Below are 26,633 nucleotides of genomic sequence, written 5' to 3' on the forward strand. Positions count from 1 at the left end.
TTTACATATAGAACAAGTGTCTCATCTCCATCAGCTCATATACAAAACGAGTCTCATCAGCGCATAAACAAAATGTGTCTCATCAGTGCATAAACAAAACGTGTCTCATCAGCGCATATACAAAATAGATATTTACTCTCATCAGCCGCATATACAAAACGATTCTCATCTCCATCCTCAAATATACAACAAACAAATCCCTAGTCTATATCACTATATGAGCCGTGCTCACTACCAGAACAATCACTAGCATCCGTGTGGTGACCAGCAGTGTCATCTCCATCAGCATCACTCGTGGCACTACGACTGTGGATATCTCCAACCACGTCCCTAGGTCTGTCATCACTGACCGGATCGCCGCTCCTCTCAGCCTCTCGGTGTCGCCCCTCTGCCTCCTGTTGAGCCACCTCTGCTGGATCGGCCTCGCCATGTTGCTCCTGTATTAGTAGTGAAATCAAATAGCAACATATTACAATCTGCATGAAAACAAAGTACAAAATAAACAATCATACTCACAAGTGGATCTGGCCTGTCAGAAAGCATCGCACACAAAGCCGGATAGCCGTAGTACATAGCGTACTCTATCTCCTGCATCGTAGGTGGACGAACATAGTCTTTGGTCTGCAGTAAGATAGAACCAAAGACTTGTTGTAAACTTCATTCGATAATATTATCTTTGAAAGTTCAAATTTGAAGGGTCTATACTCACAAATGTGGCCACGAATCCGTCTCGTCCCATCCGGCCTAGTCTAGATGTGTGACCACTAGCCACTCTCTTTCGTGCTGCCTCCTATGTAGCTTTGACTATATAAAATAACATACATTAGAGAATCGTATAATAGATAAGTTTCTAATAATTCTAGTATATGTTGGCAAAAAAACACACCTTCTGCTGAGGAAAAGTGATGCGTAAGCGCATCTCCTTGCGGTAGTTCTGCCATGTCTCCATGCAAATAGACGCCTTCCTCTTGTTTGTCTCCACCAAACAGTAGCGTCTGCTTATTTTTTCATTAGAATAAGCGTTAGAGTATACTGTAAGACTTGTTAGATTTCAACGTTATGTTACTTTTATTGAGTTCTTATTTTGTTCATTTGTTTATGTCTCTTGTTTTTATGTTAAATGAAAATTAGATTCGGATCGGTCAGAGGGTACACCGCCACGCCCAACTACTTGTGATCGGGATGCAAATGAATCCGTTTATGATTATTTGTACTAGGACGAGTCTATTATATGTTGGTGCACTCGTTGTTGTGGCACATATCGGAGACCTAGACGGGAGTGTTTTTCACATCAAATGACTTATGGTACTTTTGAGCGAGCACCACCGCCTGAGGAGCGACATCGACCTATGGTATGTGATTGGTCTCTCTTATTTCATATTGAAATTTTATTAACAAAAAAATGATATGTAATAGAACCTATTATATATGGTGCACATGTCCCTCGCACACGACACGAACAAGTCATTTATCAGTTGCAGCTCGAGGTTTCTCGGCAGCCTCTACCTCTTGCTTTGGACGCTGAGATGAGTGGAGATCACCTCTTGCCTACTCATTTGCAAGCTCTAGTACAGACGTACGATCGAAGGCGATACGGAGGATGGCAAGGAGGATCACTTCCTTTAGATGGAGTTGTTTTTAGCTTTTGCAGCAATCGCTACATGATTGCTCTGTCCACCATGAGTGGAGTAGGACGAGGCCTCTTTATTGCATAGGATTTGCACGTTCCCCCTCATTCAGAGGTCACCCTTATGTCTTTTTGTGGACCTATATATGGATGGGGTCCATGGCATCGGCTTGCTCGTTACATCCAGAGCATGAGCACATATGGTTTATGTCTCAATGCAGCCTCTCTTTCTGATAGAGGGATTATACATGCAGAAGGACAAAGACTCTATGTTGATTGAAGACCTTACTCTCAAGGAAACATAGCAGGTTTAATCAACAGTAGTCAAGGGATGAGTGCAAGAACCAATTGCACATTTGTGGAGTGTGAGAATAGTCATGAACCAGGACATATGAGTAGGGTTGTACCACGATATATTGTTGTCAATGCTATCATACCATTATGGGCTGGTGATGAATTGTTAGTAAACTATGGATGGCGTAGACCTCCGCGAGCACCCTTAACGAATTATGATTAAAAACTTCATTGTATACAAATTATTAATGTTATTATGGACTCTTGTATCCTAATTTTACACTTTAATTTACATCTTGTTTCTTTTATCTCGGATTGTTAACCCTCATGGCTCACGGACACCCTATCACCTACGACGAACGTTGTAACCTACGGCGGACATTGTATTATTTACTTGGTAGAGTCAAGTACCGGGCTTGTCGGTCCAATAGGAAAAGGGTAAGAGTGATCGCCGATGAGAGGCATACTCTAACCGGAACATTCAAGGGATTAGTTGGCTAAGCATGGGCGCCCAAGCGTGAATGGGGTGAGCTCATATAAAAGTCAACTAAACCTAAAATTCACTCATTCTCTCATTTGTGCAATAGAAGAGTGCTCTTGCTCCATCTCCATCTCCATCTTCTTCTTCTTCACCTCCTTGTGTGTGTGTGTGAGTGTGTGTGTGTGTGTGTGTGAGAGAGAGAGAGAGAGAGAGTGTGGACGATCGAGTATTACGAAGGCACGACGGCGGTGAAGCGGTTGAGCGCGGCGTAGCGGTGTCTCCTTCTTCTTCGCGGTGAGGAATCCTCCACGAAGCAAGCGTAGATCGGTGAGTGATACACCATCGCCTTCTTTGAGCTTACTAGTTTAGGCTTGTTGTGTGCTTGGAGCTATTTGTGGCTCGCACACGGTGTATCGGCAAGTTCCTTACATTGACACGTGCAACATACGCGCACATTTTTGGCGCCGCTGCCGGGGAATGCCATACATGAAGCTCGAGTAGCACTTTGTGCTTCTCCATGGTGCAATTTCTAGTGTAGGAAAGGTAAGGAAGGAGTGTGTGTGTGTTGAGAAGAGAGATTTGGTGTTCTACTGTGTGTTTTTTTTGTTAATGGAGTTTTCAAAGGTTCTGTGTTTATTCTCTGTGTATTAAGGTAGTTAGTTTTCTGTGTACAGTAAGTAGGAAGTAGATTAGTGAGAGTTAATAGAGTGTGTTAGTGTGTAAGAGTAGGTGTATTAGTTAGAAGTAGATAGAGAGAGTGTGTGTGTGCTCTCGCGCACGCCGCGATGGCCTTATCCTTTTAAAAAAAATAAAGGTAGGACCGGGATCGGGAATATCTCCCAGACCCAAGCCCAGACCCAAGCCCAAGCTCACGCTCAGGCCTAGGCCTCAGTCGCCTTTTAAAAAAACGAATTTTAGCTTCACACGTAGCTAAAAATTGATTTTTTGAGAACCAACAGAACGTCAGATGCCCGAAAATTTTGCTGTAAAGCACACAACGACCCTCTAAGTGATACGCTCATTTCGAGCTATCACACACTTTAATCAAAAAAATCAAACATTAAAAAAACATCAAAAACAAGAAAAAATCAAGTAGAAAACGGGGTGCAAAACACCCACAAAACAAAGCAAGTAACCTTTGAGGGTACTTGCCGACACTTGTAGGGCACCCAAGCACATGTATCTACGCTCTGGTCGTGTGCTAGAGTCCGAACATCTAGCTAGTGCTTCGATTTACGGGGGTACTCACTATCCTTCCACGCTAGGGTCTACGCCCTCGGCGGGGACCCAAGGTAGTGCAACCCAAGACCCAAATATAGCGGCTAGAAACTCTTCCTCTGACTACGATATTATGGAAGAGCATCTTACACAAAGCCCCGGGGGAACAAATGAAACCGTGCCTAGCTGGGCCCAACAACCTGCAACTAGTGTTTTTAACCGTTTGATGGAAACTTTTAGTAGAGCTACGCGCTCTGAACCTACGGCTAGTGAAGTAAACGAAGGGGGTGGGGAAGTAGAATCACCATTCACATCTCTTGTAGACCCCACACTCCCTCAGAGTGTCCACGTGGACATTCTACCTACCTCATTTAGTGAGGGCCCTACCGAGCTACCACCTTCCAAAGTCGCCTCTAAGGTAGTGGTGACTAAAAGTCAAAACACGGGAAGCAACATTGCATCCACCTCACGGCAACCCTCTAGTACACCAATTTTGGATGGGGTATTTCTCAATGAAAATTGGGAATATGACCTACACACGGAGACTTTGACCGACCTATACATGGGCTACACATACCATGTGGGCTGGTTAGAAGTTGTAAAATCCACATCTAGTGCCACTAGTCTAGAGGAACAACAACACATGATCTGCAATGTCATCCATAGGATTATCCAGTCCGAGAGGCAAAATCAAGGAATAAACATACCTTCGACGGGTCCTATGCGATTTTTAGACACGGGCAAAGGGAAACAACCCACTCTATCACAAATGGAGACTCCCCCAGTGAGTCCCATCGATCCCCCATATGTTGTTTCGCTAGGGGTTTCAATGCAATCTGAGCCCACAAGTGATAGCTTTACTTTTCCAAGTCTAGCTCATCTTTCCCTTGATGACACCACGGCTACCATGCCTACCCCAATGATGGGCATGCCAAGAAACATGCCATGGACCTCGTTTGTTAGTAAAGCACCGCTACATGGTAGCTCAATGCCTGCAATAGTACCTACAAGTGCGTACCAATCGTATGAACCTGTGGGTCCACGCACTCATGTAGTCCCTACCCCTCCCATTGTTTCAACTACATATGCTCCACAACCACAATACACAAGTTCTTATTTCCATGGGACTATACCGGCTAGCATTAGCATGTCACATCCGACGTCTGCTATGCCTAGGGCCACCCATATGAACTATGGACTACCACATGGCACAACATCATACCCAACGTGGAACCCAAGGGCTTCCTATGCGCCAAGCCCAATGCCAATACCTACTCTACATGTAGTCTCTGGAGCACCTTCACCTACGGTGCCTGCTCAATTAGGTGACTTGGCAACATTTGCTCAAGCTATTGGTCAATCTATTGCTGAGAATATGCGTAACACGCCTGATAGAGAGCCTAGAAGTAAGGCAATACAAATAGCCAAGCTCACACAAAACTTTAGCGGAGACGGGGATGTGAGGAAGCATATCGAAGTGTTCAAACAAATATGTGATTCTCTAGGAGAGCACAATGACCTACATAAGAGCAATGCTTTAAGCCTAACCTTAAGTGGAAAGGCTGGGGATTGGTATAGAACCCTAAGGGTGGAAGAAAAAACGATTTACCCTACTCTTAGAAGACTGTTCTTAAAGGAATACATATGAGAGGGAGTGCTTTGGGGTGTAGCCTCTCAGCTCCAGAAAGCCCAACGAGAGGAAGGAGAGTCGGTGAGAGACTTTATAAGTCGCTTGAAGCATTTGAATTCTCATTGTAATCCAAATGAGCGCTTCAACAATAACCAATTGCTTGATAGATTCATTAGGGGGTTATGACATGAGGATATCTACAATGGCCTAGTCATTAGAGGTATCACCACTTGGGAAGCAGTCACCACCAATGCGATCCAATTGGAGGATAATTTAATGATTCAAGGAGAAAGAGTGTCTGTTGAGCCTAAATCTATTAGCTCGCAAGCATCAGGGCATCAGCCAATGACCCTAAAGCCTATTGCTAAGGAGCCAAAGATATCTGAGATGACTTTAGCAGATCTCACCAAGGCTATTCAAGAGAGTCTTAGAGACAATCATGCTCAGCAAAACAATAATATGTATCCAAGAAGGGAGCAGCAATGGTTCTCAATATGCTATGGACCTCATAGTACTAGTGAATGCCCTACTTTCAGAGTAAAATTCAATGGGAACTGCAATGCATGTGGGAGGTATGGTCATCAAGCTAAGGATTGCATAGTATTTAAGCGTGCGATGGCCAATAGACCAACCTTAGCATGGACAGACACACCTCGGGTGCCTGCCTTGATGCCGGCCCCACCTCTTGAACAAACAGCACAACACATGGTCCCTAGGGCCCAAAATTTTGTTCAAACAACACCCTTACCACCTCCAGTGCTAGGACCGCAACCACCACATCCGAGAATCACTTCTGTGAATCAAGTGGGTTGTGAGTCATCTATTTCTTGTTTGGAAGGCTATGAGGAAGATATAGATCCTAATATCGCCTATGGAATGGATGTGCTTGAGTCCACAATACTACATGGAGGACTATTGGGGACAAGTCAAACCTGTATATCAAGTAGCTACTCTTGCGGCAAGAGGCCAAAATATCAATTACACCGCTAAGAGACCACCTCTTCAATGCTATGAGTGTGGAGGTCCACATCGTTTAGCCGAATGTCCTATTAGGATACAAAAGAAAGCGACACTAATGAAAACCAATCAAGTGAGCACGTCTACAATGCCAATACTCATGTGTAATCGATGTGGCATAGATCATTTGATTGCCCAATGCCCAAATAATCCAAATGCACCGAAGATCACACCATTAAACTTGATTGAAGTTACCGAGGAGCCATCACAAAGTACACCTATGGTACCAGTAAACGTACTCACACGATCGATGCTCCAAAAACAAAATTATATTCTTGAGGAAAGAGACACGGCATCAATTGCCCAATCTCAAAAAAAGAAGAAAGAGATCGCAAAAAGCAGCGAAGTCAGACCCCAGTTCAAAGACCAACATAGGGACTGGTGATGACCCCATATATATGAACGACACTGAAGAAGATTCTGATTCAGGTGAAACCATGGAGACCAAAACGACCACTAACATAGAAACCAAGAAGGAAGATCTCCATGAGCCACAATGGCCAGGATCCAAAAAGAAGATAGGAACTTACCCAAACCCTACAGAGGAGATTGAGCGAGTCAAGCAATTAAGGAGTTTGGTAGAAGATACCCAAAGGGATCTAGAACCAGCACCTAGGAAGATCCAGATTACAGACACCGTGTTTCCTACGCAACAACAACCTCACCAAGTCCATAGACCCTTGGACATACCTAGTGTCATCCAAGAAGAAAGTGAGTTAAAGTCATGGGAAAGTGGGCATACTCACTTCTTGATGGAAAGAGTGTTTATAGAGGGACTACCTGATCCTATCGAAGAAATGGAGATCCCATCTTCCCCACGTCAAGGGACTGAAGGCCAAAAGGTGCCGTTAAACATTGCCAAATTGATGGATTTCATGTCTTCAGAAGTTAGAACCACCATCATGTCCAAACTATATAAAGATCCTGAGCTATTCTCAGCTCTTCGAGCCTTCCTCAATGGAGAACTGAAGTTTATGCTACCACAATTTTCACAGATGGATGGATCTAGGGAGATGCCAATAGAGGAGGAATACATAGATCCATAACCCAACCTAGATGAGAACCTTGTTATAGAAATACATGTTAACAAGTTGGGACAATACTTTGAGGGTGATGAATCCAATGCTACCATACCAATCACTACTAAGGGATTAACTGTGAAGGGAATCCTTGATGGTGGCACTGGGGTTAGCATTGTGACCAAAAATTATTGGGAAACTATGGGAAGACCTCACCTTGCGACCACAACCATAGTAGTGAAGATGGCCAATGGGTCTATTGTTAAACCTATTGGGATGCTAGAAGATCTCAAGATCAAGGTCTTTGGACATAAAATAAGGATTACCTTTATTGTTATGGATTTCTCCAAACACACTATGGCAGCGGAGATGATCTTAGGACGTCCTTTCATGAGGGAAGCAAAAATGGTGCATGACTGGTCTAAAAACCATGTCTACTTGCAGTTCCAAGATTCTATCATTCGAGTGGATCTTGTGACGGGTCAAGCACATCCTCTAGGAAATAGGTTTATAATCGATCATAGATCTGACACCACAGTTCACTCGGCCCCATTGCAGTATTGTTACACGTGTAAAGCGGACACTGATGTTGGGGAAGATTCTCCTTATATGGATGTACTACCTGGGATGACTGAGTTGGACAATGTGGATTGGGTCCACCTAGCAGCAACCATAGACACTTGGGGAAATAGGGGGACGACCTAGGTAACACTTGAGGGGGATGAAATGACCGTACCCTTAAATATGCTACAAGCAATGCATATAGCTTTTGACAAGACTCGTCCTGATATAACAAAGAAAACATACAAGTGGGTCCCTAAAGCTTCTTTAGCGACCATGGCTAGTACTAAAAAATAGAAGCCTTGTAAGAAACGTGCCACTCGCTCCAAGAAAAGTAAGAAAATGTGGCGTTGGATTCCTAAACGACTATTGGAAGCCCAAGGCTACTATCAAGGAAATGATCAAATCTGGGTGCCAAAACGTAGATTGTGTTCTTACTTGTCACTTGACCCATGCGAGCCCAACCCTGTAGCTCCAAAACGAATCAACGATCACGGAAAGAAAAAAATCACAGAATACTACACACCCGTTCTAGAGCTAATTTGGGTACCGAAGAAAGAACAATTTGTTCCACCTAGCTCAGGAAGGGGAGAGTCCCATGAAGCTTCTAGCTCCTCATGTAATGAATCCATACAGGTAAAAGATTCTCCACAACCTCCACCTACAATAGTGGACCTCCATGAAGCTACAAAGGAATCCACACCTCCCTGTGTTCAAGAATCACCTGATGAACCACTTCAAGTTCGATCATGGGAGAGTACCTTACCACCCTTGCAACTTGACGAGGCACCTAAGGTAAGAGAAAACTACTGACAAACATCCTCACCTATTACCAACTGGAACGATTGGTTTCCAAGGGTGACAAGATCATTTCAAACGATATGATCTACCCAAGGAAGGGGGGAGTGTTTGCTGACAATAATCATTCACTCATTTCCCTCTCAACCTTCCTCCCTGACCTCTCAATCTCCCAATCTTAGGGAATGTACATATAAAGCTTTATACTCACAAAAAACAAAATAATAAAGAGCAAGAGCAATTAGCAAACGAGTATGCACAATAAAAGTCAAAACATTGACTCAGACCTACACATTCACATCCGGTACATTGAAACAGAAACCTATGTCATAGAATACCTTTGATCCTCATCACTCGAGTGATGGAGGGTAGGTAAGATTAGTACGATAGGAGTGTTTCTATTTTAGAGTTGAGTGATTAGCAAAGTTCCTTTTCCCACTGATGTGCCTCCTAGAGGTATTCTTTGTGTTTCTTAGTGTGTACAGGAACGTGTTGCTATTGTTAGGATTTGGACCTTCATGGAATCTTTATCTCGACTCACTCTTCAAATCAAGCGCGACCATCAACAAAAACAGGTGTCTCTTGTCCATTAGCATTGTCCCTTATCTTTTTTGCATCTATAATTGTCTGCTTTGATTGTGATTGGTAGCATAATATTTAGTACCTTTGTTTAGCACCAAACATTAAATTCAATGTAATTTTTTGTCATAATCACTTGTCTAGGTTTAAAAATCAAGCAGTCCGACTAAGCTAGTTTGACCAAGCTAGGTGTTAGAGATCTTCTCTTAATACCATGGGGAATGCCTTCCTAATAATAAATGGTTACTTAGGTTCTTAATCCGATTTAGGCAGCATTGTGTGAAATTTAATAGGGCTTTCTAGTGGACTTAGACCCTATTGACCTTTTTCTTAAGTATTATAAAGGGAGTTTACTTGTGTGATGAGCCTGGGGAGGTGTATCAGTGTTATATGACCCCCCAAAGTTACAAAATTAAAATGTTGAAAATGAACAAACAAAACATCAAAGTGCCACATTGTAAAATCTTAAGCTGGAAGAGAAATCTCAGCTTGATTGGGTACTTCACTCACATGTATTGCCTATGGTACTAGAGCCCTAGAGGTTCCCAGTGTGGGCGCTTTTCCTTGAAAAGCAAAAAACCCAAGGCATACAAAATAAGCACACACATCAAAATTGAATCACTGTGAAAAGACTTTGGGGGGTCAAAGAAAAGGTAATCAGTCAGGCGATGATTTCATGAGAAATTCCTTTTATCATAGCTTAACTACAAGGTCGTCTAAGTATAGCCTCTAGTCAGCCCTCGAACATGAAACACTTGGCTCTCGCGATTAAACAACTTAATTGACCAGAGAAAATTCAGAAGCTTACCCATGGTATTAATAGTCGATCTCTAGTGCCTTTCGACCGTTAAATTAGCGACCCTAGACTTGTTTAATTTTTTACCTTTACATCTGTTTATGCATTTGATTATATTGCAATTTAATATTTATTGCTGACAAATTGTTTAAAATTCTGTTACCAATCAATTTGTCTGCCTAAAACTGCATATGCTTTTTAATCGCTTATGAGAATGCAATTACTGTGACAATGTTGTTTGATTTTGCAGTGACTGAAGAAGGCTAAGGACATGCATCTCAAATGCTCTTCCACCTCCACAAACGAGCTTCAACTCAATAGCTTCCGAGGACGGAATCTACATCAGGAAGAAGAGTGCTCTTGCTCCATCTCCATCTCCATCTTCTTCACCTCCTTGTATGTGTGTGTGTGTGTGTGTGTGAGAGAGAGAGAGAGAGAGAGAGAGAGAGAGAGAGAGTGTGGGCAATCGAGCATTACGAAGGCACGACGGCGGTGAAGCGGTTGAGCGTAGCGTGGTGGCATCTCCTTCTTCTTTGCGGCAAAGAATCTTCCACGAAGCAAGCGTAGAGCGGTGAGTGGCACACCATCGCCTTCTTTGAGCTTACTAGTTTAGGCTTGTTGTGTGCTTGGAGCCATTTGTGGCTCGCACACGGTGTATCGGCAAGTTCCTTGCATTGACACGTGCAACATACGCGCACACGGATTTTTTGTGATGATCGTCTTGTCTTTTATTTTAAGTTTGTACATGTGTAACAAAGTGCAATTTCGATTATAAGGAAAAGTGCTACTTATATGTGTGTGCCTGTCTAAACATGCTAATGATACAATCTTCTTTGCCTATGCAGATTCTGGATTATGACATTGATAATGTCGCAAACCAACATCCACATGACGTATCTCAGATGTCTATAGAGTGCATGAGGATCCTACGTAGAAGTGATCATCACACGTATGCAAGACTTAAAGAACAATATTCAAAGGATTTTAATGGATGTGTTGATATCTTTGATAATGACGATGGCATGGCTGATTTTATTCAGGATTGGTATCAAAATGTTAGTACAAATATTTCTAAAAATGGGAAATATCTTCGAGAAGAAGCTCTAAAGCATATCTACACAGGAAGCCAACTAACACGACTAAGTGCAAGCTTACTTATACTTAATCTTAAGAATCATTTTGGATGGAGTAATGTATCGACTTCAACACTATTGAAGTATGTACGAATACAACATATTTTTTTTCTAGAATTCTAAACTTTTGTGATTTTTATTGATCATAGTTTTTGTTCAACTTGCAGACTACTCTCTCACAAGTTCTTGCCGACAAGCAATATCCTTCCTAGATCACATGATGAGGTGAAAAGGATGATAAGTAGTCTTGGACTTGACTATTCTTCTATACATGTATGTCCCAACGATTGCATTTTATATAGAGGTGAGTACAAGGAAAATATGTCGTGTCCAAAATGTCAAACGTCTCGTTATAAACAGAAGAAAGGTAAGGTCCCTAGAAAGGTGTTGAGACATTTTTCCCTCGCTCCACGTATAAAACATATGTTTCAAAGTCCCGAACTAGCTAAGCTTATGATATGGGGAGCAGAACACAAGAGCAAAGATGGAGTAATGCGAATTCCAATGGATAGTCCTGCATTTGAGCATATTGAAACACTATGGTCAGATTTTGCAAAAGAACCACGCAATTTTAAGATGGGTGTAGCATTGGATGGTGTGAATCCATTTTCTATGAAATCAAGTAAATGGTCTACATGGCCGGTGGTAGTTATCAATTATAGCCTACCCCCATATCTCAGCATCAAGAAATAACATTTAATGCTCTCACTCTTGATTCCCGGAAAACGACAAGTTAAAGACTTGAATGTTTATTTAGCTCCTCTTATCGATGATCTTCAAGAATTGTGGAGAGGGATTGATGTCGTTGATATGTCTAGAAGCATTGATCAGAGAAAATTTACTTTTCGTGGAATTTTAGCATGGACTATCCACGATTTTCCAGGATATGGATTTTGCTCAGGTAAATGCGCTTATATATATATAAATTATCTCATATGCTAGGATTTTTAATGCGCTAATCACCTTCATTATTTTTTTCATGCAGGGATATGTACGAAGGGCTATAAAGCTTGTCCTGTTTGTGGTGATTGGTTAAAATTGATTTATAGCAAAAATCTCAACAAAAATATATATCTTCGACATAGACGATTTTTACCTGAAGATCATCATCTACGAAACAGAAAGCAAGCCATACATTTTAATGGTTTGGTAGAAGAAGAAAGATGTCCAATACCAATGACACCAAAGGATTGGTATCTAAAGTGGACTATTGGACCCGCTATTGATCCGGAGTCTGAGATCATAAGCGACGACGATGATAATGGTGTGAAGGCGCGAGGCAGAGGAAAACGTTCCTTAGCTCAAAGTCCTTCGATATGGTACACTTTGGAATATTGGAAGGATTTGAAGATATGTCATCTTCTTGATCCGATGCACATATTCAAGAATGTTGGTCATTCATTATGGCAACACCTTGTTGGCTTAAAAGACACAGCGGCAGCAAGACATGACTTAAAAGATCAAAACTCAAAGCCCAATCTATGGCCACTTTATGATGAAACTCGAAATGAGACAACTTATGAGCCTGCTTCATGGGTACTTACGGCAGAAGAGTTGCAGGCAGTTAACATGAAGATTCGGTCATTTCATACACCTACGGGATATGGAGCATCTTGTAGAAACATGTTCACTTTAGATGACAAGAGCTTGTCTAGTTTAAAAACACATGATTGGCACAACTTTGTGAAGGTAAATCTACAACGATCTTTGTAAATAGTTAGTTTCTTGTATATTTTCTTGATTGGATGAATCATGTATGCAGCATGTTCTACCCCTTATTATTGATGGGTGCACTACCCAAGGAGTTGGAGATGTAATTTATCGTCTTGGATCGCTTGCAAGGTATATATTTATGGCTCTTTAATTTTCAATGAGAATTTTTAGTTGATAACTTATTTGAATCATTCTCTAATGTCTTCTTGATAACTTACTGATAGATGGATTACATCTAAAGAGATCGACAAACAAATAGTTCCACAAAAGAAGCGTGAATGTATAGAGCTTCTTTGTTTGATGGAGAAGGAACTTCCAACATCCTTTTTTGATATTCAAGTCCATCTAGTGGACGAGATAGAGCTCGCCGGTGTTGTTTCTACTCGATGGATGTTTTGGGCCGAAAGATTTATGGGCGTACTCAAAGGTTATGTACGTCAAAAAGCAAGACATGAGGGTTCAATGGCAGTGGGATGGATGCTTGAAGAATGCATGTATTACGTTTCATAATATCTTGAACAAACGGACTCTGAAGCTCCAGTTGCATGGACAAATGAGTCTTCTTCTATCATGTCAGACGAGGTATTGTCTGGTAAGGGAGTCTCTTTTCGACTTAGCATCCAAGATAATTTGGATATTTCTACTTTCATTGTCTATAATAGCGAATGCATGCAACAATTTATTGATGAGTATGAAGAGGAGCTTGCAAACCAACGAGCTGGCAGAAGTAAAAAGAGAAGATCTAGATGTCAAACCAATGTAAATAACAAGCAGAATGTATCTTCTTTCACGGATTGGTTATACACCCGTATGCAACGTGCGGTTAGTGATCATGAGTCAATCTCAAGGAAACAACGAGAGTATAATATGATCGGGTGTGAAAGAAAGGTAACTTTTTGGGTTTCAAAAATTGAACTAAATAAGCTTCAATCTTCTCTTTTTTCTCATATAATTTATTTATTGCTCTAGGCTCGAATGTATACCAACATGTGGGCTTATGGGCAACATCTTCGGATAAAAGACATTGACGACTTACGTCTAACTCAGGATTCTTGCCTTGTTGCCTCTTTCAAGCAATTATCAGGTGCCAGTTCAAGAGACACAAATCTTGTAGACAGTGAACTTGGTTATGTGGGAACCATTGTCGGTATTTATGAAATATCGTATCGTATCTTCAAGCAGGTAAAATGAAATCTCTCTTCATGAATCAATAACATGTAGTTTATTGAAGCTATGCATAAGTCTAAAGTTTTGATTCGTGCATTTTGACAGGTGATTTTGAAGGTGGATTGGTTTCGTGCCGAGTATAAAGGCAATAATGCCACAATGAGACGAGAACCATCCAGATTTTGGTCTGTCGACTCCTCAAAGTTAATGCGTGCAACAAAAGAGCCTTACATTCTGCCACCTCATGTTGAACAAGCATTATTTTTCAAGAATACAGATGCTCATCCATGGTGGCAAGTTGTGCATGTCCAACCCAGGGGTCGACACTTGTTTGATAGCGTTGATCTTGAGGAAGAAAACCAAGAAGAAATTGTTCCTTTTCCGAATCTAGACACATCAGCTTCAGAGAATTGTAGAATTTTCCTTGCAGATCATGATGACATTGTACATGATAACAACGACAATGATTTGTGCTCTGATACTATAGACACTAAAGAGGAAGACATGATGGATGTCGAGCGGACAATGGAAATGAATGTAAACACAGATTTAACAACGGAGGAGTTTGAGGAAGTCCACAAGGATAATGAAGACGAGATTCTATTGACAATTAATCTCAGAGATGACGATGAGGACTGCTAGTCTTATTAGACGTCAACTCACGACTCAACTTATGTTGGGTAAGATTTTATCTCAAAGCAATTTATTGTATGTCAAGATTTCTATTCTTTTGAAAATCATACTAATAAGAGTGGGTGGTGGGGAGTCTCTCGGTGATAGCCTCATATGGCTAGTGTCGGGGTTCGATTCCCCTCAGACTCGTTTTTCTTTCTTTGGTTGTATACAGGGTGGCAAGGGTACCTTCATAGTGAACCACCAAACAACATACTAGAAGATTGACTCCCAAGATGACAGGAATGCAAACACAGTGATGCACAATACATTCAGAATTTTCTCAATGACTGTTGTTTTTGGACTCTTTTGCAGCCGTATGGATACATGGAACATTGGGAACCGTGCCCAATTGTCAGAGTACACTTTTGGGAATGGTTGGGGCTGGAAACAGGTGAAAAACCAGAAATCTAGAGAGCTGTAATTGCTCTTTTTGAGTTGGAATTAGAGGGTTTTTGTCAAAGAAAGTGAGTTCTTGGTTGGGAACTTGTTTGGGACCAGTTTGGAGTTGTTATGCTGCCAAAATTTGGTCAATACAGGTCAATAGGGTGGTGCATGACTCTCTGTCATAACCTTCTGTCGAAGAAGTCGACAAACACAAAGCTTTCCACGAAACATCAGAAAATGAATCAGGATGTTCGCCACGAACAAGAGCGTCATAGGGCTCAACAAAATCCGCATCTGTATTGTAATGATCTCGCATCTCATCCAACTCGGTCGCTACATGTGGACGCCTAGACAAGGTATTTGCTACCATGTTCTTCTTGCCTGCAACATGCACAAGCTGAAAATGAAACATAGACAAGAAGTTGGCCCATGACAAATGCTTCTCACAAAGCTTGGCCTGAGTGAGAAAATATCGCAATGATTGATGATCCGTCTGCATAGTAAAATCCGCTCCAAGAAGATAGTGCTTCCATGACTCTAGAGCATGAATAACGCCAAGCAACTCCTTCTTGTAAATCTACATATGCCGCTCTGGCCCTCTCAATACCCTGCTCTTATAGGCAATAACATGTCCATCTTGCATCATGCAAAGGTGCTTCTATCTCTGCGAAGAAACGAATAGTCATAGTAGATGTATATGCAACCCCCATCTCATCGTCTTTACTCCCATCTTCTCAGCTAGCTCTGGTGTAATAAAACTGGCCCTTACCCCCGGATCGAAGAAAACAAGCAATTGATGATCCCGAACCTGACCCCATGCTCTGCAGCTCTAAACTCGCATCCGCATCCCTTGATCCCAGAATATCATGTACTAAACCTGTAGATGGATGGGATCTACTCGAAGACGATCTCTGGTTCTGGTTCTGGTTCATCAAGATCAGCCATAGTCTAGGCTGTCTTGGTATACATAGAGAAAGCATGTCGACCAATGTTAGCTGATGTATAGTGCGAACCCGGAACTTGATACAATGATTCCTGAGTATCTTTGGAAATCCTATAACAAATCACTCAACTTGCTCCTTAAGAGTAACATTCTGAAACGAAGTCATCGGCAACTGTGCCTTCCAAAACTTTGATATGTACTATTCCATAGTCGAGCAACCAAGATATGAAAGTGTATTCCAAGTTGCTATCACATACGCTTCAAAAGCCACAGTCATAAAGATAGCTGCAAATGTTTTCTTGAAATCCACCCAAGTCCTCGGCTTAATGCGGTTGTTCATAAGGCCATTCCACCATGACTGCGTATCGTCCTTCAGAAAAGTAGCGACTTTGCGAAGTTTGGAAGCCTCTGCAAAATTCTCACCATTAAAGGCGTTGTCGAACTAGTGGATAAAGGCTAAGTCCTTTACCTCATCCATCCCACCATGGAAAGTATTAAACTTGACTGATTGGCCACCTTCCTTGTAATCTTTTGTTGGTCCCACAAGAGTAAGGTCGTCGGGGATTGGAGCAGCAAAAGTCCTCGTCCCTCCAATGTATTCACCATGCTCTTGGCCTGCTCCCAAAGTGCCATCATGTGATGGTATTCCTCCCACAAAACTAGGTAGAGTTCTAAAATCATATGCGTATCTACTAAGTCGGCCTCCTCCGTTCACTTCGAGTCTATGCTTTAATGGCTTCCAAGAGACAACGTTCAAAAGCACACTCCTCAATCATTTTACGTGCTTTCTTCAGTGCACCACATTTGGCATATATGTCAAAGAGACAGATAACAGCTTTGATCAATCTTTTAACTTAATATCTCCACCTGGACGTACGACAGCGGACTAGTCTACCTCCTTGGAGCCTTTCCTTGTGGGCTACAATCTGCTCAGGGTGTAATACTTTGTCGAGCTCATCAACCTCGGGTTGTGGACTGTCCTCGGGTTGATTCCCACAATTCTCCCATGAATTGTCGAAGAAGACTCACATGGAAAGCGTTATGAATCTTCCACGAGGCATGCTCGCCTTCTCAAATCGAAGCAAAACCCAATCACCTTCTCTGAAGTGCAATCGGCATCTATGCTTCTCTTGAGCTTTTTGACTGGCTCATCAGATTGATCATGTACGATCTTGTGATTTTTGATTCTCTGTTGCTGAGGCAAGAGCCTCCCTATACAGGAACAAGTGAAGTTAATTACCTCGCCAAACAGGTACAAAAATCAGCACTGTTTGGCTGTTGTTTTTGAGCTATTTGGGGGCTGTTTTGTGCTCGGAATCATGCGAGAATCAAGGGGCACATGGCCCAAGGTACAGAGAACAATACAGGGACACTAGAGAGGTGAAAACAGGTCAAAAACAAGCCATAACCAGAAACTACAGCGGCCTGAAATTGTCGTTTTTGGACGCTTTTGCAGTCGTATGGATGCCTGGAACATTGGAACCAGTGCCCAATTGTCAGAGTACACTTTTGGGAAGCGTTGGGGCTGGAAACAGGTGAAAAACCAATTCCAGAGAGCTGTAATTGCTCTTCTTGAGTTGGAATTAGAGGTTTTTTGTCGAAGCAAGTGAGTTCTTGGTTGGGAACTTGTTTGGGACCAGTTTGGAGTTGTTATACTGCCAAAATTTGGTCAATACAGTTCAATAGGGTGGTGCATGACTCTCTATCATAACCTTCTGTTGAAGAAGTCGATAAACGCAAAGCTTTCCACGAAACATCACAAAAGAAATCAGGATGTTCGCCACGAACAAGAGCGTCATAGGGCTCAGCAAAATCCGCATTTGTATTGTAATGATCTTGCATCTCATCCAACTCGGTCGCTACATGTGGGCGACTAGACAAGGTATTTTCTACCACGTTCTCCTTGCCCACAACATGCACAAGCTGAAAATGAAACATAGACAAGAAGTTGGCCGATGACAAATGCTTCTCACAAAGCTTTGCTTGAGTGAGAAAATATCACAATGACTGATGATCAGTTTGCATAGTAAAATCCGCTCCAAGAAGATAGTGCTTCCATGACTCTAGAGTATGAATAACGGCAAGAAACTCCTTCCCGTAAATCTGCATAAGATGCTCTGGCCCTCTCAATACCCTGATCTCATAGGCAATAACATGTCCATCTTGCATAAGCATTGCACCAATACTGCTGCCACATGCATCACACTGCCCTTGAAAAGACTTTCTCGAGTCCGGCAAAATAAGGACTAGCTCTGTAGTAAGCTTCTCTTTTAGAAGCTTGAATGCTTGCTGTTGTCTCTAGAAAGCCCTGCAGATCGTCGATGTAGAGCGAATTGATAGAAGCCCCTCCACCAAGGAATGCCTAGCCGCGCGCTATAACATCGCATAGCTAAGGTGGCCAAACCTAGCATGCCAAAGTGTAGATGAAACCGCGCCCTGTGAGAGTAGAGCCTTGAGATTGAATAACCAGACATCACGCTCCCCTCTAGCAAGAATTGGACCTGTAGCACCATCTGTAATAATCACCTTACCATCCCCAAAAGTGACAAAATCTCCCAAGGTGTCCAAGGAGGAAACCGAGAGAAGGTTGAAGGCTAAGTCGGGGACGAAAAGCGCATCAACCGCACTATACTTGGGGTCTACTGAAGAGCGGAAGATAGGAATCCTCCCAGTCCTAGCCACTGGAATCGAGTGAGAATCACCCAAGGTAATGTACTGATCTGATGAAGAGGTAAGAGAACTGAACCACTTCAGCATGGGAGTCATGTGAGTGGTCCCACCGCTATCCACAATCCAAGCACCGGACTGTGAAGAGGTCAAGGCAAGGTCCTGTGAGGAAATCAAAGAGACTCCAACACTCACCTTCACCTCCGGCACAAAACTCGGCTCGGCTCTCAATCTGCATGAGCTGGGAAAGAGCCTCCTCCCAAGTGGGTTGCGTGGTACACCTTGACTGAATGAGACTCTGGTAGAAAGAGTCGAACCTGTCTGGAAGTTTGAATAGGAGTTGTTGTGCCATCCGAGTAGAGGTCATCTCGCTTCAGACCTCAACCAAATCCTCCCATAGCTCTCGCATCGTGCGGGTCAACCCTGAGAGAGAGTTGAATTGGCTATACTGCAACTGGTAGAGCTCCTTCTCCAATCGCATAATACGGCCAATAGACTTGTCTACAAAGAGATCTGAGAGTCTCTTCCAAAGACCATGGGCATGTGACTCCGTTATGACTTCCTGAAGGATAGAATCAGAAAGGTTAAGCAAAAAGAAAGTAAACACCTTGCGGTCTATCTTTTGCCACTCGTCTGCCGTTCCATGTGTATAGTCCTCCTCCACTAGGTGAGGCATAACCGCCTGTGCCGCATCCTCGAGCCAATCCCAAACTTCGTTGTACATACATATAGTACGCACCTTTGTCTTCCATATGGACCAGTTAGCACTGTCCAACTTGGCACTCTCCGGGAACATGGAGAAGCTGTAAGGTATAATTTGCAACTCCGATTAGTGTCCTCCTCAGAGGGCAAGGTACGCCACGTACGAGAGATGCAAGACTCAAAGATCGAATAGGCACAGAAACGCAACCGCAAGTGGACTCCTCCTCAAAATAGCTCGAGAAAACAGCCCGAGATGCCTCCAAAACACTTCCGAGAAGTGTGTAAGCCTCCGAAATGTCGATGTCATCCAAAAAACCCAGTAAATCCACTGCTGTTCGCTAAAAAACAGCAAGTACAGAGCGCTAAAAAACACAAAAAACAATGATTTTCAACGACTTACGTGTACCCATAAACGTCCAAGACGCGTAGTGCCGATGGGGAGAAGCCAATCCTTGCGAGGTAGGTTGAGTTTGGGACCTCTCAGTTTGAAATATTTAAACTAGATCTCTCTCTCTGTCTCTCTCTGTCTCTCTCTCTGCCTCTCTCTGTGTCTCTCTCAGCATAGAGCCACTACACTGCCTTGTTTTCAGAACAACCTACACTCAGAGAGCTCATGGAGTCCAAAGACCAGAGACAGCTTGGATGTTTTCTTCTAGAGATGCAGAGACATAGAGATCTGATGCTACACTCACCTAGTGGAGATAGACAGTCCCAGCTTATAGATTTTTTTATCGAGCGACTCCAGCACCCCCTATTACTACCACACATAGAGGGGTCACTCTACAGCAGGAAGAGGTGGTTAGAGCTAGGAGACGACCCCCTATTACTACCACATATAGAGGGTCACTCTACAGCAGGAAGAGGTGGTTAGAGCTAGGAGACGACCTAGAGTTGTGGGATACCGGACCCGACGAGCACACCAGAGGGAGATCCACCAGATCAGGGCACACCATGAGCATGACAGACAAAGAGCGATACAACGAGTCTACTCCGACCCTGCCACCATACTACAAGGACTCTTCACACTCTACCCACCTATGCATGATATCCTACACCCCCAGTTTGGTACCGGATAGAGCTAGTTTGCATATCATGGTTGTATCTCCTGAGTATATAGCTACGCATCCATTAGAGATAGAGCTCCATCCCGTCATTTTACATGCACATGTACTCACCCTACCCTTGAGGAGATTACTCTAGCCTTGTATCACCTTTTTTTTAGCAGTATGTACCACTTTACTTTAGTTTTTTCAGCCCTTTAATCCTTTTTGGTTACTAGAGGATACACATATGTACATGGTTTTGTCTCATAGGCCGACTTCGGCCTCTAGAAGAAGACATTAATAAAGCTTTCTCTCTCTCTCTCTCTCTCTCTCTCTCTCTCTCTCTCTCTCTCTCTCTCTCTCTCTCTCTCTCTCTCTCTCTCTCTCTCTTGTGCATACCGTGTATTGTTTCGTCGATAAGCCATGAGCTTGCACATTCGCTTAAGCAACCATTTGTGGCTCCATCCTATCCCATACTCCACCTCAAGTGAGTTGATGACATATTTCTTGTCATCCTCAAGCTGATCACTACATTGCATCAAAAAGTCAATTAGTAATTCAAATAACAAACTATAAATCATACTTTTTGATGTTAGTTAATACTTACTCCCATGAAATATGAACTTGCTTTAGATATGACATGCAGAGATCTCCAATCCGACGTCTGAAGAGTAAGCCGGCTCCAAGAGGGAGAATAGACCCATCAGGCAGGATGTTGCACGTGACGCCCAAATTGCCGATGCAAGTGCGCATCGGCAATGGCGGCTAAGGCGGTCTCTCGCAAGTCGATATCTCTGGTGGCGTGCTACTCTGTCGACGACGCGAGCTACATGAATGCAAACATACGGTAGTTAGGATGATAGTTCTTAAACACTGCTTGATATTAATTCCATAATTGACATAAAAGAAATACCTCCGAGACTGACGGCCACTAGCCTGTGACTCAGGTGTCACCTGAGTACGAGGAGGTACATCAGGAGTAAGCCGCTAACTCTCGTGATGTGATGTACTTGGGATAGAGGTCCTAAGCAAGCAAAGATAGCAAAAGAAACAAGTTTTAAGAGTACTTTACACAAAAGAAGACTGACATTACAATTTTATCACTCCAGAAGCTTACCAAAATGCTCTAGTGTGATCCTCTGCTCCTACATGTGGCTGGGAGGACGTACCCTCTCCCGGACGTACGGGCATACTAAACCTCCCAAGAATCTTGATGGTGTCATCTAAACCTACAGCATCCATCTCCACATAATCGAACATAGACTCCGTCAATGCCTCTCCTGAAAGTCCAGTGCTCCGTAGCAAAGTCTTGATGATGGTAAGCTTAAGTTTTAACACTACGACCAGGGTCACTCATTGTATCTGTACATTTTAAAACAGCTATATGTCAGACTAACACAAACATATATAATACAACTAGCTCTCTCTTGACTCTCCCTCCCTCTCTCAAAAATAGCCATAATCAGCCTTTTTTACTCCCCCGTTTTGGGAGCGTTTCTGTGAGTCACGCCCCTCCGGTTGCGGTTGCATTTGGGGCCTCTCGTTTCCATTTCCCATTTCCTTTGCAGGTAACTAATGCTGTAGAGAGCATCTTCTCCAACTTATTGAGAATGGTCTTGTGATGAGGCCAAGATACCCAGACACCCACTTATCTTATGGGATACGATGTACTATCTTCCATGGAGTCTACGACTCCAAATGGTTCTCAAAAAAGTAGGCAATTTGAAAGTCGTTGATGAAACAGAGGCAAACCCTGCTGTAACAGTTGTGGGAAAGCCACTTGCCACCTAAGCAGGCTTTGATGCTTGCAATAAAAAGGACCTTGAAGCACGCATCAAAATAGTCCTTCATCTCGGGGGCAAACAACTACAACTAGTTCGGCAATCTCCAACAGCACATGAGATGTGGAGTCTTCTAAAACAACAGTATCAACGAACCACTGTGGTTTCACGAGTTCTTTTACACAAACAACTAAATGAACTCACTATGAAATCTTTTCCTTCTATGAATTCATTCCTAGAGCGCTCACAACGCCCCACTTTCTTCTTCCAAGCATGCAATGCCCCTCTCTCTCTATCTCCATCAATCACTCTCTCTCTCTCTCTCTCTCTCTCTCTCTCTCTCTCTCTGTGTGTGTGTGTGTGTGTGTGTGGACACAAGGTTGAGCACCCACATATTATTATGCTATCCCGTTTGATACACAAGAAACCCTCAGTGCCACATGACATCATCAGAGCAGAGCTATCCACACCACCTAAGCTAGTAGAGGCTCTTTTTAGACAGTATGTTCTATCCAGCAAGTGCGACAGCTTCCCCCAGATAGACATCACATGGAGCACTTGAGGCATCCCGCCAGCTAGCTGAGTCTGGAGAGAGTGGATCATGGTATGCACACGTGACACAGTGGTTCAGCACCCATGGTTTGGATATTCAACAGCTACCACCCTTTCAGTACAACCCCGACTCACCACTCATTCGCCTTTCCCATGAGGAGAGGAATCAGGTGCTTAAACATGATGTTTGGCAGCTATATATCAGGGAGACATGGATCACACCTAGACGACATCTTCCACCAAAGATGTTGTACTACAAGGATCAGTTCATGACTATTCTAGAGGATGGCTTCATCGAAAGGCCTAGATACATGGATGTTTATATGCCCCACAATGCTAGAGTAGCCATTGGACAGCTTCTAGTCTCTTCACAGAGACTGGAGATTGAGGTAGGGCGAGCAGCTCATATCCCTAGAGAGCACAGGATATGTAGAGCAGAGGTGGAGAGCGAGGAGCATTACGTTTGCAGCTCTCGAGCCTACCATGATATACGGAGCCACTACACTGCCTTGTTTTTAGGACAGCCTACACTCAAAGAGCTCATGGAGTCCAGAGACCAGAGATAGCTTGGACGTTTTCTTCTTGAGATTTAGAGACATAGAGATCTGATGCTACAGTCACCCAGTGGAGATAGACAGTCCCAGCTTACAGATTTTTTTCATAGAGCAACTCCAACACCCCCTATCACTACCACACAAAGAGGGTCACTCTACAGCAGGCAGAGGTGGTTAGAGCTAGGAGACGACCTAGAATTGTGGGATATCGGACCCAACGAGCACACCAAAGATAGATCGACCAGATCCGGGCACACCATGAGCAGGCCAGATAGAGAGCGATACAACGAGTCTACTTCGACCCTGCCACGATACTACAGGGACTCTTCACACCCTACCCACCTATGCATGATATCCTACACCCCTAGTTTGGTACCAGATGGAGCTAGTTTGCATATTATGGTTGTATCTCCTAAGTATATAGCTACACATCCATTAGAGATAGAGCTCCATCCCCTCATTTTACATGCACATGTACTCACCCTACCCTTGAGGAGATTATTGTAACCTTGTATCACCTTTTTCCTAGCAGTATGTACCACTTTACTTTAGTTTTTTCAGCATTTTTATCCTTTTTGGTTACCATAGGGTACACATATATACATGGTTCTGTCTCATAGGCCTACTTCGGCCTCTAGAAGAAGACGTTAATAAAGCTTTCTCTCTCTCTCTCTCTCTCTCTCTCTCTCTCTCTCTCTCTCTCTCTCTCTCTCTCTCTCTCTCTCTCTCTCTCTCTCTCTCTCTCTCTCTCTCTCTCTCTCTCTCTCTCTCTCTCTCTCTCTCCTCTCTCTCCCTCTCTCTCTCTCTCTCTCTCTCTCTCTCTCTCTCTCTCTCTCGCACACACACACACACGCCGACTTCGGCCTCTAGAAGATGTTAATAAAAATTTCTCTCTCTCTCTCTCTATCTATCTCTCTCTCTCTCTCTCTCTCTCTCTCTCTCTCTCTCTCTCTCTCTCTCTCTCTCTCTCTCTCTCTCTCTCTCTCTCTCTCTCTCTCTCTCTCTCTCTCTCTCTCTCTCACACACACACACACACACACACACACACACACATGCCGACTTCGGCCTGTAGAAGACGTTAATAAAGCTTTCTCTCTCTCTCTCTCTCTCTCTCTCTCTCTCTCTCTCTCTCTCTCTCTCTCTCTCTCTCTCTCTCTCTCTCTCTCTCTCTCTCTCTCTCTCATACGTGATTTAGACTTTCTCACTTTGCATCTGTTGAAAACAGCCCAGAGCTTCCTGGTCAAGCCCTGCTCCACATATCTTGTAATCAATGTATTCCAAGAGTTCCCATCCTACGCAAGAAGCTCTACAAGAAATTTTTAAAGTACACCATATTTTCCATACATGTCGACCAAGGCAATGCCAAGCACAATTTCTTTTTTCAGCAATCCCTGACCAGCGATACTATGCTAAAATCAGCGCAGAGCTTCTTGGCCCTGTTCTTGTTGGGAATATCCCGCAATCAATGCATTCCAAGAGACGACATTCTAAATAGGAAGCTCATGAAGAATTTTTCTGAGCTTTCTATTTGACATACATGTCAACCAAGGATTTTTCAAGTACCACATCTTTTTTTAATAGCCCTTGTCATAAAAAGATTATCCTGAATTCCTTTTCCCATATCAACATCTTGTGCACATGCATGTCTTAAGATGCAAGTGTAGGTGATTGCAGTTGGAGAAATGCCATCTTTTTGCATAAACTAAAAACACCCCAGAGCTTCCTGGCCCTACTGTTGTTAGGCATATCCCACAATCAATGAACTCCAAGAGACGACATTCCAAACAGAAAGCTCATGAAGCAAGTTTGGATGAGTACGTGTGGGGTTTGATCATTTTGCACATTCCGGTCAATGTTTGAATTGATCATCCCCGTTCCTGTTTAGCATATCCTGTAGTGAGTGCATTCTTAGACTTATCATTTCGTGAAGGCAACTCCTCAAGAACCTTTTAAGCTATTTGAAGCACACCGTATCTCGCATACACGTCGATCAAGGTAGTGCCAAGCACACGGCCCCTGTCTAATAGTATCATCATTGCCCATATTGGAGTCCTGCGTAGGGCCCAGAGCTTCTTGGCCCTGTCCTTGTTGGGAACATCTCGTAATCAACGAGTTCTAAGAGACAATATTCCGGATAGGAAGCTTGTCAAGAACTTTTTTGAGCTTTTTGAAGTATATGGCATACATGTTAACCAAGGATTTCCAAGCACAACGTCTTTTTTTAACAGCCTTTGCAATAAAATAGCATTGTGAATTTCTTTTCCCATATCAGCAACTTGTGTCATGCCACATGTCTTACGATGCAAATGAGGTTATTTGCAATGGGAGAAATACCATCTCTTTGCATCCGCTGAAAGCTTCCTTGAGCTTCCGTGCATTGTCCTTGTTGGGAAAATCCTGCAATCAATGCACTCCAAGAGATGACATTACGGATAAGAAGCTCATGAAGCAAGTTCTGAGCTTGTTAAAGTACACTACATTTGGCATACATGCCCACCAGTCGACCAAGGAAATGTCAAGCATGAAAGTGGGGTAATTGCATCTTGAGAGATGCACTCTCTTCTCATGCGTTGAAAATAGCCCAAAGCTTCCTGGCCCTGCTGGGCAGAGACAAACCTGGATGGCCTATGTGAGCCTGTAGGAATCCTCTTGGCAAGAAATTAGGCATGTTTCTTTTGGACGATAGCATCATTAGCCCTTTTAGAGATTGTAGTGCTTTTTTTAAAATTAACTTGGGGTAGCGCTTGATCATATTTCTAATTAACTTGGGTAGCGCTATTTTGATCAAGGGGTATTGTTGTGAATATCATGCAATCAAGGCGTTGAAGTGATGACATTCCGGAAAGAAGCCCATCAAGAACTTGCATGTACTTTCAAAAGAGTACCACAATGGGTATACAGACTCACCAGTGTACTCCATAAATATGTGAATAGTGCAGACATGTCATAGAGCCAACTGCAACCATCCTATTCTGCGAGCTTTATAGCTTCATGGTCCTTGATTGTCATCCGCTACAATAGTGTGCTCCAAGAGATGATGTTTTGGACAAGAAGCCTGTCAAGAAGCATATGTTCCTTTTGAAGTACACCACATTCGGATTCGGTATACATGCTAACCAAGGTAGTACCACACACAAAATTTTGTTTCAATAGCCCCTGACTAACAATATCATCAGGATTTATATTTCTCATATGGGCGTTCTGCATAGTGACACATTCCTTCAAGATGCAAGAATAGGTGATTGCATCTAGATAAATGTCCTCACTTTTCATCCACTGAAAACAACCCAAAGCTTTTT

The 26,633-nt window shown here is 43.0% G+C and overlaps 1 protein-coding gene and 2 pseudogenes across 1 annotated transcript; 1 reads left to right on the top strand and 2 right to left on the bottom strand.

Moving 5' to 3' along the window:
* LOC147464450 (uncharacterized) lies at positions 1 to 949 on the bottom strand. Its single transcript, XM_086509219.1, has 4 exons — positions 887 to 949; positions 710 to 790; positions 517 to 621; positions 1 to 437 (listed from the first exon to the last, which is right to left on the bottom strand). The coding sequence occupies exons 1-4, from the start codon at positions 947 to 949 to the stop codon at positions 201 to 203; spliced, it is 486 nt and encodes a 161-aa protein (XP_086365345.1). The 3' UTR covers positions 1 to 200.
* Positions 950 to 1,661: 712 nt separating this feature from the next.
* LOC147464451 (uncharacterized) lies at positions 1,662 to 2,144 on the top strand (annotated as a pseudogene).
* A 17,142-nt stretch (positions 2,145 to 19,286) lies between these two features.
* LOC147464452 (uncharacterized) lies at positions 19,287 to 19,814 on the bottom strand (annotated as a pseudogene).
* Between the last annotated feature and the right edge of the window lie 6,819 nt (positions 19,815 to 26,633).

The sequence above is a fragment of the Adiantum capillus-veneris genome, chromosome 1 (assembly GCF_014529385.1).
Source record: "Adiantum capillus-veneris isolate H3 chromosome 1, ASM1452938v2, whole genome shotgun sequence".
NCBI classification, from domain to species: Eukaryota; Viridiplantae; Streptophyta; class Polypodiopsida; order Polypodiales; family Pteridaceae; genus Adiantum; species Adiantum capillus-veneris.